Here is a 16,455-nt window from a genome sequence, read left to right as displayed (position 1 = left end):
CGATGCTTCACCTCACCAGACTTCTGGGACCTGACAAACTATCAGACTGAAAACCAGAAAGGGATGGGGGAGATTTTAACACATGAGCAAAGCAATGAAAAATGTCAGTCTCCTGCTTGATACATGTTTTCCAACGACAAGAATGGCATGATATTAGCAAATAACTAAATCTAGGTGTTGCTAACCAGTTACCGATAGTCTTCATGAGAAAAAAATAGATTCCTCTTTGTATACTTTGCTCTTAAAGACAATGTAAATGCTCACATGTACTGAGTTAAATTGGTGTTTCAAGATCAGACACTCAGGTAAATGTTAGGTCATTACAGAACACATGGTTGGGCTGTGCTGTGGTAGAAAGCCTGAGCCTGTCCCACTGCCAGAAAGCAGGGAAGACTTGTGGGGCAGCCAGGTCAGGTCCAGACCTGGGCATCAGGGATCTCCATGGGGATGGGTCATTAGTGCAGGAGCGGGAATTGGCTCAGTGGAGTCCATACCTGAACCAGGTAGGGCTGGGGTAGAGCACGAGACTGATTTCTATGGCCCTGCCGGGACACAGAACTTGAAGTGGGGTCCTGGGCCATAAGCAGGTGGCCAAGGCCTATTAGTCCCTCACATTGCTTTCAATTTCACCCAAAGTACAGAAGGGACAGATGCCCCTTCTCCTGCTGGTATGATGAAGGTCAGAATTTGCTTCACAATGCACTTGGAGCATCATCACTCTTGACACTCTGGTTCACTTCCAGAACTTGTTCTTGCTGTCACATGTATGCAGTTGCCTCTACAGTGTTCATGCTAGTTCACTTCCAGACTTCCTTTTGGAATATAATAATTAGTCTCCTTAAGGAAGAAACCCAAGTAGAGTTTCCAGGAGAGTTTGCTTATGGAAGTGCTACAGATCAGCAACAGGAGAACAGATGCACCTTGTTTGACACCCAACAGTCAGGATAATTCTGCCCTGCTTCAGTGGGCCAGAAACAGAAACACTCAAACACCAGAAAGTGCCCTCATGCCAAGCCCTAGATGTGATGCTCTAAAGAACTTCCTGTAGGCAGCCAAACAACCCTTATATCATAAAATCACAGAATCACAGAATGGTTTGGGTTGGCAGGGATGTTAAAGGTCACCTTGTTCTAACACCCTGCCATGCACAGGACCTTCTACTAAATCAGGTTGCTCCAAACCACATCCAGATTGGCTTTGAATGCTTCCAAGCATGGGACATCCACAACTTTTCTGGACAACTTGTGCTAGGACCTCACACAATGTCTGACACTACATCAGCCACTTTGAGCTGGAAAACACACATATAAGCAATCATGTCTTTTGGGTACAGGAGTGGTCACTGAAGCTTAGAGAAGAGACAGACCAAATATTATTGCTGTTGGGATGTGGACGGACCAGTCTGCAGGGGCCAAGTCAAGAAAGGGCAGGTGTGACTCATGCAAACTATTTGACTCAAGGGCAACAGCCCACGGTGGCTGTTTTCATCAGTACAGACGATGCCATAAATGCTGAGTGCCCTGAAGGACAGACAGAAGTAGCAGTAGCTCTGTACCAAAGGGCCCCATTCAGCTTTCCTGCGGTGTAGGTTTGTGGCACTGCTCTTGCTCAGACACTGCTCCTGCTCAGACACTGCTCCTGCTCAGACACTGCTCCTGCTCAGACACCCGTCACCTCCAGCAGGTTCTGTGTCAGCAGCGTAGGCGACGGCTCCCAGACATGTACAGTATGTTCATCACTGCCTTTTCCAAGTGCCTCAGTATCCTTCAGGTGAAAAATACTCTTTCTATCTGCGTCTATGGCAGTACCTGAGAACCTATAACTGTAAGGTTATTCATATGAGACAGTGGTATAAAGTGACATTTCTGATTGAAATAGCACCTTTCCTCAATTTTATTGTCAAAAATGTCTTTCTAAACATTTTTCTCTTCTTTTCTTTCACCTAATTTACCTATCTAGTAAGGCACACTGGAATCTGAAAAAGTTAGAAATAAACCACTTCAAAAAACTTTTTTTAATGCTGACTTTTGTAATTTTTTTTCCTTAGTTTTTTTTTTTTTTCTCTGAAAAATAAACAAAAGTTCAACAATTAACTACAAATGTCTGTACTGGAGAGACAGACTGTGAGACTGTTTAACTGATACTACTCATTCGATTATTTGAAAAAGAATCTAATTTTTCCTGAGAAAAAATAATGCCAAAATAGGAACATGCATACTATGGTACTCAACTGTTTGTGTACATGCAGAGATAGCTTTAAAGCCGTGAGATGGATTTGTCTTTTAAATTTTTACAGTTTTATGTTCTTCTTTTTCTCCACATCCAGGAAGAACAATATGCTTATCTATTTTTGTTACGGAAGGCAGAGATTTTACATAAAAAAATGGGCAGAAACAAAACTAACAAGCAAACGGAAATCAACAAAAAGTATGAGGCAGGCAATAAATGAATGGCAGCTGCCGGGGCTGTTGAAACTGCAAATGTGATCAAAAAGTGACAAATTAAGATAGAAAAAGCTGGTTAAAAGATCACTTTTCGTGTGTAAAGGAATTTATTAATTTAATTATGTTTCAGTTATGTTTTGGTCTCATGACATGTACCAGTGAGGCAGTGCTAGAAAGCAAAGACTTCATTTTAGTGATATATGGTTCTGGGTCATGGTCTTCTCTAGTGTCCTAATTGTTTTGGAGAAAAAAGGAAGAAAAGACCACCTGGTCATAGAACCTGATGCATTCTGTACTTACATTTTACCATGTTTTCTGTTAAGTGGTGATTGCTGATCACCTACTACTGCTGACAGACGAGATTTCAGGGAAAAAACCATTAAAAAATGAGAAAAAAATCATCCCAAAGTCAGCATAGTGATAACATAATAATCACAATAAATTCAGTGATCAACCTGTCCTCTGGTGGCAGAAGGGCACAGTCATTTCTGCTTGGTGTCCTTCAGAGAGAAGAAGAAAAAATTCTTCCTTGTGAGGGGGTTGAGGCCCTGGCACAGGTTGCCCAGAGAAGCTTGTGGCTGCCTCATCCCTGGAAGTGCTCAAGGCCAGGTTGGACGGGGCTCGGATAGTGGAAGGTGTCCTGCCAGTGGCAGGGGTTGGAATGAGATGAGCTTTGAAGGTCCTTCTGACCCAAACCATTCTATGACTGTTTGAAGGAGGCCACGAGGATGGTGAGAAGAGCCTTCAGGGGAATCTGTGCGAGGAGTGGCTGAGGGCACTTGGTCTGTTCAGCCTGGAGAAGAATTGAGGGGAAACCTCATTGTGATCTTCAACATCCTCACGAGGGGAATCAGAGGGGCAGGTACTGATCTCTTCACTTTTATCACCAGTGGCAGGACTCGAGGGGACAGCATGAAGCTGAGATGGGAAAAGTTCGTGTTCGGTACCAGGAAAAGGTTTTTCACTGAGAGGGTGGATGTTTGCAGGAGCAGGCTCCCCAGGGCAGTGGTCACAGCACCAAGCCTGCCAGAGTTCAAGGAGCGTTTGGACAACGCTCTCAGGCACGTGGTGTGATTCTTGGGGTGCCCTGTGCAGGGGAAAGAGTAAGACTGCACGATCCTTGTGGATCCCTTCCAACTCAGCATATTCTTTGATTCTGTGAGGCTGCTAAATTGCTCTAACCCTCCCGGCCCGCAGACTGCACAGGAGCCCTCCGGCACCCCCCGCGCCCGCTCTCACCTCACCGCCCTTCTCGGAGGCTCCCCCCCTGTTGCGCGGGGGGCCGCGGGGGAGGGCGCGCCACGGCCCGGCGGCCATTTTGGTAAAGGGCCGGTGCCGCTCCTTCCTCCATTACTCAAGATGGCGGCGGCGGCGCATGCTCGGAGTGGGGAGCGGTGCTGCCCGCGGGTGCTGAGGGGGAGCGGCGGCCATGGGCGAGACCGAGAGGCTTTATTATGTGTACAGCTGCGACCTGGACAATCAACGTGGCAGCTCAAGATGTGAGTGAGCGCCGCCCGGCTCTGCGGGGGAGGCGGCCGCTGCCGCCGTGGGGGGAGCCCGGGCCGCCCGCACCTGGACGGGTGCGCTGCCCCGGAGTCCGGCAGGTGCCCGGCTGCGGGCAGTGCTGGCCCGGCCCCGTATCCCTCACGACACCCGGGGCTGCGGGTGCCGCTCTCCGGGGAGGAGACGGGACGGGGCGGGAGAGGGGCCGGGCTGGAGCAGGGCTGTGAACTCAGATACCTGTGTGCTCAGGTCCTCTGAGGTTGTCAGTGCAGTCTGGTAACTTTTCATCTGCCGGTGTCATAGAATCGCAGGATGGTTTGTGTTGGAAGGCACCTTAAAGCTCATCCAGTCCCACACTCCCCACCCCAACCTCCACCACCCCCCCCCCCCCCCCCCCGCTGCCCTGTGCAGGGACACCTTCCACTAGCCCAGATTGCTCCAGATCCCATCCAGCCTGCCCTTGGACACTGCCAGGGATGAGGCAGCCACAGCTTCTCTGGGCAACCTGTGCCAGGGTCTCACCACCCTCACAGAGAAGAATTTTTTCCTAATATCTCATCTAAACCTACTCTCTCTCTCAGTTTGAAGCCATTTCCCCTTGTCCTGTCACTCCAGGCCTTTGTGCACAGCCTTGCCCTGTCTCTCCTGTAAGTTCCTCTCACCTGCTGTAAGGCCACCACAGGCCACAGCTTGATCCTCAGTGATACGGGAAGGACACAAACTGGTGACACCCTTCCTGTTTCTTCCCATTCTCCCGTGAAAGCAAGATGCTCTTAGCCAGGTTTTTTATTGGAACGTCCAGGTGCTGCAGCACCTAAGTATGTTCCCAGCTGCATATATGGAAGGTCTTCCTCTGAAGCTGGAATTATCGTTCACTGGTGTATTTACCATTTTTTAAGTCACTTTTCTGCATCACAGCAATGGGATGTTGACAGTTGTGCAGGAGGGATGTAGCTGGCTCTAAAATGTAGTGTACCTGATGGTGATACATTAAAGTACATTACACTTTTCTGGCAGACTAACTTTGAGAAGGTTATTCCGGGTTATTTAACTTCTGAACAGGTGATAGTAGTGGAAGATGTCCCTGCTCATGGCAGGGGTTTGGAACAAGATGATCTTTAAGATCCTTTCCAGCCGAGCCTATCTGTGATACCTGAGTCAGATGTGTCCTCTTTGCTGTTTCATTCCACCAAACAAAATTAAATTAGCATTTTTAATTTTTTTTGCATTGGACTGTATGTCATCCTGGAATGTGCAGTGCTAGTTTCTTGCAGGTAACTTGTTCATCTGCTCTGAAGTGTTTTTGTGGTACAGATAGATTTCTGTTTGCTGGAAGGTTGATCTTATGTGTTTTCCTGTCACCACCACAACAATTCCTTCTTTGTTTTAACATGTGCATCCACTGTCAGTTGTTTAATGTGTTTGATTGTTTTCATCATGGTCTAGCTGAAGCCTAAGAAATTCTGTCTTAATAGTAACATTGTGCAAAGTGTTGCAAGTTTTTTTTGAACAGTCTGCTTAATTGAACTTTGTTTTGTTGTTGATTTGAGAGATGACTGACATACAAAGCTAGTCATACATTTCATAAATCTTAAAAATTAAGATTTACTTACCATTGCTGGTTTGGAGGTTTGTTTTTTCCAAACAGTATTTTGAGTCCATGTAATCTGATGTTTAGTTTGGTTTGTTGATAACAGCAGCATATGGCATCTCGTTGTTGCCCTGTTTAAGGTTCCTAATTTGAGAATCTGCAGGTTGTACTAGAAGAAGTTATCTCCATTGAAAAGGCAAACAAGTAATTCTTGCCCTGCTTTTCTCTCCCACCTCTAAATCAGAATAACAATGCGTTCTGTTCCTCTCTGGTATCTGGATTTCACTACCAGCAAATAATGCAAAGTGAGAATAGCCTTAGTAATGGGCAATCTAAATATGAGCTGTGGAACTACAATAGCATTTCTACTATGGATAAAACAAATTCTGGTTTATCTATGTTTTCTCTTTCTCTTTTTTCTCCTCTGTCCCTCCCGTAGAGGAAGTTTGGAAGGGAAAAGAGAACAGAAGAGTTACAAAGCTCTCTTGGAAGATCCGATGCTGAAGTTCTCAGGACTGTATCAAGATACCTGCTCTGACTTGTATGTAACTTGTCAGGTGTTTGCAGAGGGGAAACCTCTTGCTCTTCCAGTTAGAACTTCATACAAGGCTTTCAGCACTAGATGGAAGTAAGTGACTTGCCTTTTATTTCCTCTTAATTGCTGGGGCATCAAGTAGTAGTATGGATAGATATATATATGGGTTTTATTTCTGTCAGAAAGATTAGTTTTCTGTTGTCTTCTTCAAATGAGTTATGTTTTTTCAAGTGTCTGTATTGGTTAGTGTTACCCTGACAGCACAATACTAATATTTTGTTGAAATAGGTAAGTGATAAAATTGTTACTTTTGTTGTTACTTTGTTGTTTTTAAAATTGTTACCTGGGCATGTTTTACTGTCTAAGTGACTACTGAGGCCCGGACTAGCACATTTTCGTACTGTTTGCTGACAACCTTGTCACTTAGTCATCAAGCCAGACTATTTTTTTTGGTCTCTTGCCTTTTAGTCATGCTTAAGACAAGTATTTGAATGCTTAAAGCCTGCAGGAAAATAGTCCTTCTGCCCTTGGAAATTCATATTCTGAAGAGAATTTGGGTTGCGTAAACTAATACAGAGTAACTTGAATTCTAAAGCTTTATGACTAATAAAAAGTGTTTCTCTGCAGCTGGAATGAGTGGCTGAAGCTGCCTGTGAAGTATCCAGACTTGCCTCGCAATGCACAGGTGGCTCTGACCATCTGGGATGTGTATGGCCCTGGTAAAGCAGTTCCTGTGGGAGGAACAACAGTCTCGCTCTTTGGGAAATATGGGTAAACTGCTTTTTCTTCTGTGGTGCACTTTTGAAGCTTGCTTGTGAGTAATGAGGTAGCAGTGGTTATGAGAGAGACATTTTTAAATCTTTCCTAAACCAGGTTAACAATTACATGTTTCAAAAATCAGATGCATAGATTATTTACTCTATTACTTCCTGACTCTAATTTCATTCATGCTACAGTGTGGTATAAATGAACTCTTCTTCTGTGTAACACCAAAATTTAGGCTTTTTTTAAGATCTGCAGGTTTGGATTTAAAGGTAGCAAATGCTGAAATCACTTCATATCTATACTTTTGCAGCGCCTGGATGCCAGTACTGATTACTTAAAATAATTTATTTAGTTGGCTTGCAATTGGGCGGCTAATGTAGTGTTATTTATAGGGAATAAAACATCACTCAGTAAATCAGAGGTTTTCAAAGTTAATATTCTATGGTCCAATAGAGAGTACATCAAAAGGATCTTGACTGAGTGCAAAGGAGACTTAAAAAATAGGATGTTGTTTGAGGAAAATTATGAGGTGCTGGTACTTTTTCTGGTTTAGAGTGAATGTTAAATTTTCGATGGTTCAGCATTGTAGTGTTCCTGTAAAATGTGACATGAACAATTTACAAGTATATGCAACAGGGGATGCTGTTGTATCCTTCTTTTCCAATCCACTCAGCTGGGATATGTTCCCTTCTGTACAACTGACTTTAAGCAAGTTTCTGACTACTGGGAATCTGTATCATTGAGTGTTTAGCAAACAGGTGTGGGGGAGGAGGTGTAAAGACTAATGAGGCTGAAAAAAAGATTGGGAACCCTTTCCTAGTAAGTACATAATGTTGGAAAATGGGAAAAAATAATCTGTTTTAACCAGTGGATAAAAAATAAGATTAAACTGAAGTGAAGGAGAAGTTTGGATTAACATTAGGAAAGCTGTTCTAATGATGCTTGAATGCAGAAAGTGATTGTAGAGGGAGAGGTTGTATCTCTGTATTGAGGATACTACTTTGACAAAAATGATTGACATAGTCTTAGGGCAGAAAATTGTACTGGGTAAAATGGACTGTACCCCAAAGACTGCTGGTAGAGCACAGCACATGGAAAAAGGTAGAAGTAAAGTAAATTTATAAATCTTATTTGCAGCATGTTGGACCTTGGTAGTTGTATTCCACGAAGTGATGTGTAAATTTAAGGTCAGATGGTCCTTCTCATTGTTATTTCTCATTTTTAAGGGTTGACTTTTTAAGGTGTTCATTTCAGTTGTATTTACCTGAAGTTGTTAGAGTTAAGTGATCGACTATGGCAAAGGTAATGCACTTGATTTCTTGGAGCATCTTTTATAGGTGGATCAGCACAAATATGCAAGGGAAGCAGGGTTTTGCAGAGAGAAGACGTGGTCGATTACCCTACAAAGTTCTGTTCACTGCACACTTTCAATTATCAATTCAATTTCAAGCATAGATGGAGAAAATGGTGTGTGGAGGGTTGTGGCTTTTTTTTTTTCTTCGTGTGTTTTTTTTTATTTGGCAGCTCAGAAGGCTGCTTTATGTCAGTTGACCTTCAAATGAAACTTAGGTAGCTTTTTAGTTGATGTTTTTGGGGGTTTGGCAGACCTAAAGTTACTATTATGCACATCAAGAGAAATACTTTCTGGTTCATTACAAATAATAAAGCTATGAAGGTTGAGCTCTGTCCTCAGTTTGTGTTTGTACCACCCCCACTGACTTTGGGAATTACCCATTTATCTTCCACTTGCCAAATAAATTATCTCAGACTTAATATTTCTTCTAAACTCTATGTGCCAGTAAAATGAAGGCTGTAGGGGGCACAAGGTGCAAGTCACTTTTGCAGTAGAGTTCAGTTACGAACTTTTGTAGTTTTGGCAAAGCAAGCTGCTTCATTTTGTAGCAGCTGCTGATGTATTTTGATTCCTGACAGCTGCATTACTTTGAATTTACTGAAGTGATTCTGCATTTTCCCTGCAGGATGTTTCGACAAGGAATGCATGACTTGAAAGTGTGGCCCAACGTGGAAGCTGATGGCTCAGAGCCCACCAAAACTCCTGGGAGAACCAGCAGCACAGTCTCTGAAGATCAAATGAGCCGCTTAGCAAAGGTAATGGAATAGCAAGTAACTTTTAAAATGTATGTGACACACTTGCACTTCATCGGAGTGAAAGGAAGACAGGCTGCCCATTCTGTTTTCTCACGTGAAAGCTCCCTTCCTTTGGTTGTTTAGGTATTTCACAGGATTTATACGAAGGAGTAAACTAGATCATGCTCTGAAGTGTTTTTTGAAAGGGGACATACGAGTAACTTCTACTACACAGTGCATTCTGTTGCAACAGCTTAACATCCAAATTCCATCAGATTTAGTAAGAACATCTCCTACCAGTAACTTGTGAGGACAGTCTAGTTTCTTTCAGAAGCCGTCTTTCGGCTTTAAAGCTGTCTGATGCAGTGTTTACATGTGTGTGACATACCTCTACGTTAGAAAGAACTTGAATATATAAATACATATTCATTTCAACTCATGAATATGTATTTATATTAGTATTTTATTCTCCAAGCTTTTGATGACAGAGTATATTCTTGCCATCAAAACTACTGCTGCAATTGATCAGAAAATGTTAGTTATTGAAATGTTTTGCTAGCTGATCTCTTGATTATTCAGGTAAGATTACCCCAAACTTTGCAAACCACTCAATCCACTTACTCTCTGAGCTTTCTTCTTAGTCTTGGTCTCTTAGTTTTCATCCTCACCTTTGTACAATTTCCACTGAGAATAAGTCCAGTGCCATAAATGCATTCACTTTCTCATCTAGACATTTATCACAGCAATAAATTAACTTTCTTCTAGGGTCTGTCTTTTATTAGTTCACATAGAATTTATAATGGAAAACTTATTAAAGCCACTTGATCATAGTAGAATAAATCCCCTCTGGCCTACAGAATCTCTGTAGAGAGACACTGAATATCAGGGCTTGCTTACAGTTCATCAAATGGTTACATGATGTATGAAGTGGGTTTCTGAGAAAGGGTTTTACAGTGTAGGCCTTCCCTTTCATGTTAGTTCTGTTAAGCAAACCTTAACACTTTCTTATTTATACTCTCTAGCTCAAGAAGCACAAATAATGTGGACTATTTCGGTCTTAAAATAGCTGGTTCTGCTGTAACCTGTTCTTTTTCTCAAAGCCTCTGAACAATAGGAGGGAATTCTTCTTTCACATCCCATTTGAGAGTTGTAGTTAATGGCTAACAAAAAGCTGATAACATCACTGCCCCCATTCTTTTCTTCTGAAAGCTGTTTTGGGAGATACTAATTTCTGAAAGATGAGAGTATTCTCATGGGTATTTTGTTGTGGTCTTTTATAAAAACATTTTACCATCAGATGCCAATGAAATGAGTAGGGTCTTTGGGTGGTGTATCTGTGGGAGTTTTCATTTGCACAGCTGTTTACACTGCAGAGGAGGTTCTTGTGATGTGACATTCCTAAATAGCCATTGTTTGAGCACAATCAGCTTCAGTTTTTCTAGGACTTACTCATCAGTTGCTGAATGCCTCCTCATGCTATTCTGTGTAAAGGTAATTTAAACATAGGTAAGAGGAAAACAAGTAATTCTTGAGAAAAGCTTGTTGAAGGACCCTTTCTCCATCTAAAAGATAATTTTTTTCTGGACATGCTCTCAGTTCATGTCTGTATGTGGTATTTATTATTACAGGGAATTTTTATAAAATCAGCGACTGGCTGGTGAAGGAGTTGCATCCTTTTACCTTGAATAATGGGTACTATGGCAAGTCTCCCTTTTCATGTTGAGGTAGCATACCATTGTGCTCTTACAAAACACATGAATCTTGCTGGTAAAATTGCTACTGATGAAAAAACCATGGCTTGGCATCCTGGAGGCATTGTGAACGTAGATTTTTTGTGTACTAAGGAATATTAATGAGAAGAGTGTGGAGTACCTTACCATGCTCAAATATTAATGACATTAAGATATCCCTCCCATGAGTGGTGTGTTAATTTATTCTGCTTAAACTAAAACTACTCTTAAGTTCTTTTTGATCCATTCATTTCCCTCACACCTTCTGCTGGCTGAATGAAATTAGGTAATAATAATGTTGAGACACTATCTAAAGGGATGCCTCTTATTTAGTAGCAGATGATGAGTAGTTCTTTCCCTGAAGGGAATGCACTACCTTCTCTCTTATTTTAAGCTTTAAATATTAATCCAAGAGAACAGTTCTTCATGTGTACATATATGCCTACAGATCTCCTGGGTCTTGTATGCAGACCTAATTAATTGCAGTATTATGACTTTTTTCCTCTATAAGGGAGGCTTAGAGGTTTAAGATACTAATGATTTTCTTCTAAAACATACAAAGTTACTTTTTTTTCTTTATTCTCTAGTGCAGTGAACAAGAAAATGAACTAAGAATTTGTGACCAAGTTATCTAAATAACATTTTTTTCCCCAGGATTTGAATAAATGCTATCCTCAATCTTTGTGTCAATACTATATGCAAAAATGTGGTATTCTGAAAACTTTGATGCTTTGGTTTAAGATGGGGCTTAGAGGGGCTGCCTTGAATAAGTAAGTAAGAAAAATATTTTTCTTAGATAAAAAGAACAGTGGAGAGTAACTTAGAAGTGGATAGAGTGGTGGACATGGAAGGGTAAAGAATTTCTTCATTGCTGAGAGTGAGAAGACCTGTTCTGTGCACTGTATAGGACATTTTTGAATGCATTAAGTGATGATGTCCAGCCTGTCTGAAACAGCATTTTGGGTTATAACTGGTGTACTTGCTGCTGGTTCTCTGCTTTTGAAGTGTATTATGAAGTTGCATGTGAGGCAAAGGCCAAGTCCTGTATTATCCTTTTAGTACAATCCTGCCACATTCTGTCTCTGCAATATTGCTGAGATGAAATTTGATGAACTGGCTGCAGAATATAGCAAAAGATGGCAAAAAAATTATTACTGTGTTGTGCTTGTGTTTACATTACATTCGGCTAAGCTGAAAGAACCCAGAGACTGAATTTTTGTGCTTTGTTTACATCTAACATCCTGAAGTTTTATTAAGGATTAGACTTTACCATGCCCCCTGTCTTGTCCTCCCTTTTCTTTTTGTGCTGTTAAGTTTCTGAAGTTAGTGGAGTCTGAAGACGAGCTGTTCCAGTGTTTACTGGAGACAAACTAAATGAGAAAAGCCCCTACTATATAATCAATGGAGTTAATTCTTCGAAGTTGCAATGGTCTTCCAAACTTTGCATCAAAATGTAACTCCTTGTATGAAGGTGTGCTGTGGTCTAGAACGTAAAGAAATGCTAGGTGAATCAGCTGCTGCAAGTTAACAGTCTCGTAGTTGTTACTGGACTGTGTTTCTGTGTTTCATGGAACAGGTTCAGAACAAAGGGCATCAGATGCTCATGGCTAGTTTACTATTTTAGTGCCTCTTGAAATGGCCAATCCTGAGCAAATCTGGAAATCAGTTTAAAAAAATAAAAAAGGTAGAATTTTTCTCCCAGCTGAATAGCTTTTTAGTTGCTTTTTAAATTGTGGCTGCTTTTGATTAGTCCTTTACTTTAGTAGAGCCAAGAACTATAGTTGAGGATTAATATTCAGTGGAAAATTTTAAACCTCGTCTCTAGTAGACTTAGTAGGAACTAAGAATCAGAAAAGCTAAATTAGATGACGTGTTTGTGAAATGAATGATTGTTGGCATTCAGAGCTAATACCGTGCTTGCTTTCATTAGTAATCTGCCTTAAAATTTAATTCCAGTCTTGAGAGGGTGCAGAGGCCATGGTGTGGGCTGTAGCGTTTTCTGGCTCTTTCTAGCATAAACTTTTTCTAAGAAAACTAAAATTATTTGGGAGTTTCATTTCCTACTTAGAGGTAGGAACCAGTATCCAAAGTTTGCTAGACCCAAATTAAACCCTGGTGAGGAGTTGAATAAGAGGAAAAAGAACCCAAAGGACTTGTTTTAAATGTCGGGATGTCACTGGGGAAAGTGACCAAGCAAGATGGTCTGTTGTTTGATATGAAGGGGCAGTTGATAGGTGTGTGAAAAGACAAATCTGCTGTGTCTTGTTTTGCTCCTGGGTGGGTAGGTTGACCACAGAACAAAGCTAATGAAATAGTAGTTGTAATCTTTCCCTTAATAAGAACAATTCTGACAGGTCTCTTCACTAGCCATTTTCTAGACAGATACTGATTTCTTTAAGACATGAAGAAACTTAGTCTTCTAGTCCCTCTGCATCTCCTCTTGCATACCACAAGAATTACTGATTTTTTGAAGATTACTTGTGATTTCTGAGGAGCTGAAAAGATGATCTTATTCGTATTCATATGGTCTGCTGCTCAATGTCCTGTAAGCAATTACGTGATAGCACATCTGAAACTGCAGTTGGTATGTTTACATCTTATCTTCTCTTCCACTCTTAAGTAGTCCTTCAAACAAATCAACATCCTTACTAGTACTACAGCAATTTGTAGATGTAGGAGCAAAACCTGAACTACTTATCAGGTGACTAAAACAAAGAGAGAAGAAGCAGTCTATGACTTGCTCTAAGTCTTCAACTGACCCTTTGTGATCCCAGTCTGGAAACTTGTTTAGGTAAGGCTGACAAGGGCAGAATTATTCAATATGGATAGTTTTTGAAATAGCTTATATTTGTTTTGGCTTGGTAAGTTTTAGTGTATGAAACATAGTAACACAAAATATCTTTTTTATGTGACTTTACTTCAAAAATAGTTTCGATGTGTTAAAAATGCAAAGATGATGGATAATGGTGTTTGCTGTGACTGGTATTTTAGACTGTAGAATTATTTTATGGCATAGCTTAGCTGTTATCAAGGATTTGCTATGTGTACACTGTACAATGTTTTGTGGGTTTTTTTTCCAGTTCCCTTATTTTTTCTCTTGATTTCGTGTTAGTGTCTCTGTTACATTATAACTTTGGTATTCTTTTTCTTGCTCTAAGCAATTTAAATGTTATCATTGTGTTTTTTTCGTGCAGCTCACCAAGTCTCATCGGCAAGGTCACATGGTGAAAGTGGACTGGCTGGACAGACTGACCTTTAGAGAAATAGAAATGATCAATGAGGTAGGTCATTGAACATCAGATTTATAATTTTGGGGGGTTTTAACTTGCTAATATGGAACCTTCCTTTGCTTAGGAGACCAACTCTCAAGTACTTGTCCTGTTTTTCTTTAACTGCCACTGTCTATGATAAATAATTCTGTAAGCTTCCAAAGATGATTTTATTTCAGCAATAATAAGAATAATAGGATAGTTTGCGTTGGGAGGGACATTTAAAGGCCATCTAGTCCATCCCCCCTGCAGTGAGCAGGGACATCTTACACTAGATCAGGTTACTCTGGGCCTGCGCAGACTGGCCTCGAGTGTTTCTGGGGATGAGGTTTCTACCATCTCCCTGGGCAACCTGTGCCAGTGTCTCACCGCTCTCACAGTAAAGAACTTCACCTAATATCCAGTCTAACCCTGCCCTTTGTCAGGGCGAAGCCATTTGCCCTTGTCCTGTCACTTCATGCCTTGTCCAAAGTCCCTCTCTAACTCTCTTGGAGCCCCTTTAGGCTTTGGAAAGGGATCTAAGGTCTTCCCGGATCCTTTTCTTCTCCAGGCTGAACAACCCCAACTCTCAGCCTGTCTCCATAGCAGAGGTGCTTCAGCTCTCACAGCATCTTAATGGCCTCCTCTGGACTCACTCCAGCAGGTCCACATCTCTTTTGTACTGAGGTCCCAGAGCTGGACACAGCACTTCAGGTGGGGTCTCACCAGAGCAGAGGGCCAGAATTCCCCCCTCACCTTCTGCCCACGGTGTTTTGGGTGCAGCCAGCACACAGTTGGTTTCTGAGCAGCGAGCGCACGGTGCCGGGTCATGTCCGGCTTTTCGTCCACCAGAACAGACAAGTGTCTTAAGTGTTTTCAGCTTCAAGTAAACTAGATCACAGAAGACAGACTTTATTAATAAATTGGAACAGCTTGGAACAAACACTGTTGGGCATGACTAACTTAGCTCTAGGATTTAGGTTGTGATGGGAAGCTTTTTAGACATATGGTCTGGTCCTTGACTTTAGACCTGTCCAACTCTATTTTTTTAATTTTGGGTACTGAGGAAAGACATTTGTAAGATTTGAATGAATATTTAAAAAAATAGTAATCTTGTAGTTCAATATCTGAGTGAGATATTAACCCTGACTGAGCAAAATCACCTTCAAACTCTTTAACTCATTATATCCCTCTTGCACCACAGAACTCTGTTTTCTGCTTTGTGCTCTGAGATTTTTGTTGTCTAATTTATAATTAGACCTTTTGGAATCAGAATTTTTGTTTAACTGAAATTTGTGTTTTTATAAACTCTTATGAATGTTTTAGGGTTTTTTTTAGAAACAAGCCTATAATCTTTTTTATCCCCCTTTTTTTTTTGTTTTCCCCTCTTTACTTATTGCAAAAGTACAGAAAAATAAAAGCTACTAGTTCCTAGAGCACTACTTTAAATAGAGAACCACTTTGCCTATGCTAGAAAGTCAATCCATTATTAATACATTAAATGAACTGAAATTGCTCACTGTTGAAAGGGATGTGTGGGTTTTTTATTAAATATACATTCCTGGTGATGGTTATGTATAATAACTTCTTTCTTGTTTCCCATCTTGATTCTAAAATTCTAAGCACTTTTTCTAGGTAAAGCATCTAAAAAATGCATACATGAGCAAATCTTCCTCTGAAAGTGAATGAGCTGCAAATCTGATCTTGTAGTCCAGGCTCACTTGTCCTTTTTTATGGTGTTGTCTTAAAAAGTGATTTTTTTCATATTTTCTGTTTTTTGTCTTTGATGTGCATAATTGTATGTAATGGTTTGGGGAGGGGGGTAGCAAGCACCAACAACCTGGTGGTCACCTGGTTATTCTTTGTTGCATTTTTTCACACCTTTAGCCCACAGTTGGAAGGCTCTGATGAAAAAAGGTTTTTATCTGTTACATGTGGATGTTTATCATGAAGTGGGAATGTGAGGTAGTAAGAATGTCAGGAAAGAGGTGATATGGTCTCGAGTAGTGCTGTGAAATGATTAACTGAATAATTGCTGCAAAAACTGATAACCTAATTAATCAGTTGCAGCACAAAGGAAGTAGGGTAATTGCTGTACTGAGAATGCTGAAGATTGATGCCCTGCAATAAATGATACACATCTGTGGTGGTTCTTTTCTCAGAGGGAAAAGCGAAGTTCCAATTTTATGTACCTGATGATTGAATTCCGCTGCGTCAAGTGTGATGATAAAGAATATGGAATAGTTTACTACGAAAAGGTATGTGCCTTGCAGGCTTTATGGTCGTCCTTAAAAAGCAACATATGCACCTAAAACGGGGGGTTTTTCTGCTGAGGTGAAATATTCTGCTGCAGGATAGCAGCAGGCAGCTGTCAGTGGCAATTGTTTATGTACATACAAATCAAACAGTATAAATGCAACAGGATTGCAGAAGTCAGTCATTTGTGTAATAGAGTTCAAGATTACAGAATTTAACAAGTGTGAGTGATTAAAAAGTTTCTGATTTATAGTTCCTTCAGTCATCCAGCAGTACTTTCAGAGTAGCTGTATGT

General features: G+C 41.0%; 1 protein-coding gene across 1 annotated transcript in view; it reads left to right on the top strand.

Moving 5' to 3' along the window:
- The first annotated feature begins 3,811 nt into the window (after positions 1-3,811).
- PIK3C3 (phosphatidylinositol 3-kinase catalytic subunit type 3) overlaps positions 3,812-16,455 on the top strand; it is an 81,006-nt gene continuing 68,362 nt past the window's right edge. Inside the window, exons 1-6 of the mRNA XM_018078807.2 lie at positions 3,812-3,943; positions 5,978-6,166; positions 6,701-6,844; positions 8,818-8,947; positions 13,851-13,937; positions 16,067-16,162. Of these exons, the coding sequence (XP_017934296.2) occupies positions 6,036-6,166; positions 6,701-6,844; positions 8,818-8,947; positions 13,851-13,937; positions 16,067-16,162 (588 nt within the window). The 5' untranslated portion in view covers positions 3,812-3,943; positions 5,978-6,035. The remainder of the gene's footprint in view (positions 3,944-5,977; positions 6,167-6,700; positions 6,845-8,817; positions 8,948-13,850; positions 13,938-16,066; positions 16,163-16,455) is intronic.

Source organism: Manacus vitellinus, unplaced genomic scaffold, assembly GCF_001715985.3.
Source record: "Manacus vitellinus isolate BGI_N305 unplaced genomic scaffold, ASM171598v3 scaffold_42_pilon, whole genome shotgun sequence".
Classification (NCBI taxonomy): Eukaryota; Metazoa; Chordata; class Aves; order Passeriformes; family Pipridae; genus Manacus; species Manacus vitellinus.
Note: the sequence above shows the minus strand (reverse complement) of the source record. Positions and strands in the feature narration are given on the sequence as shown.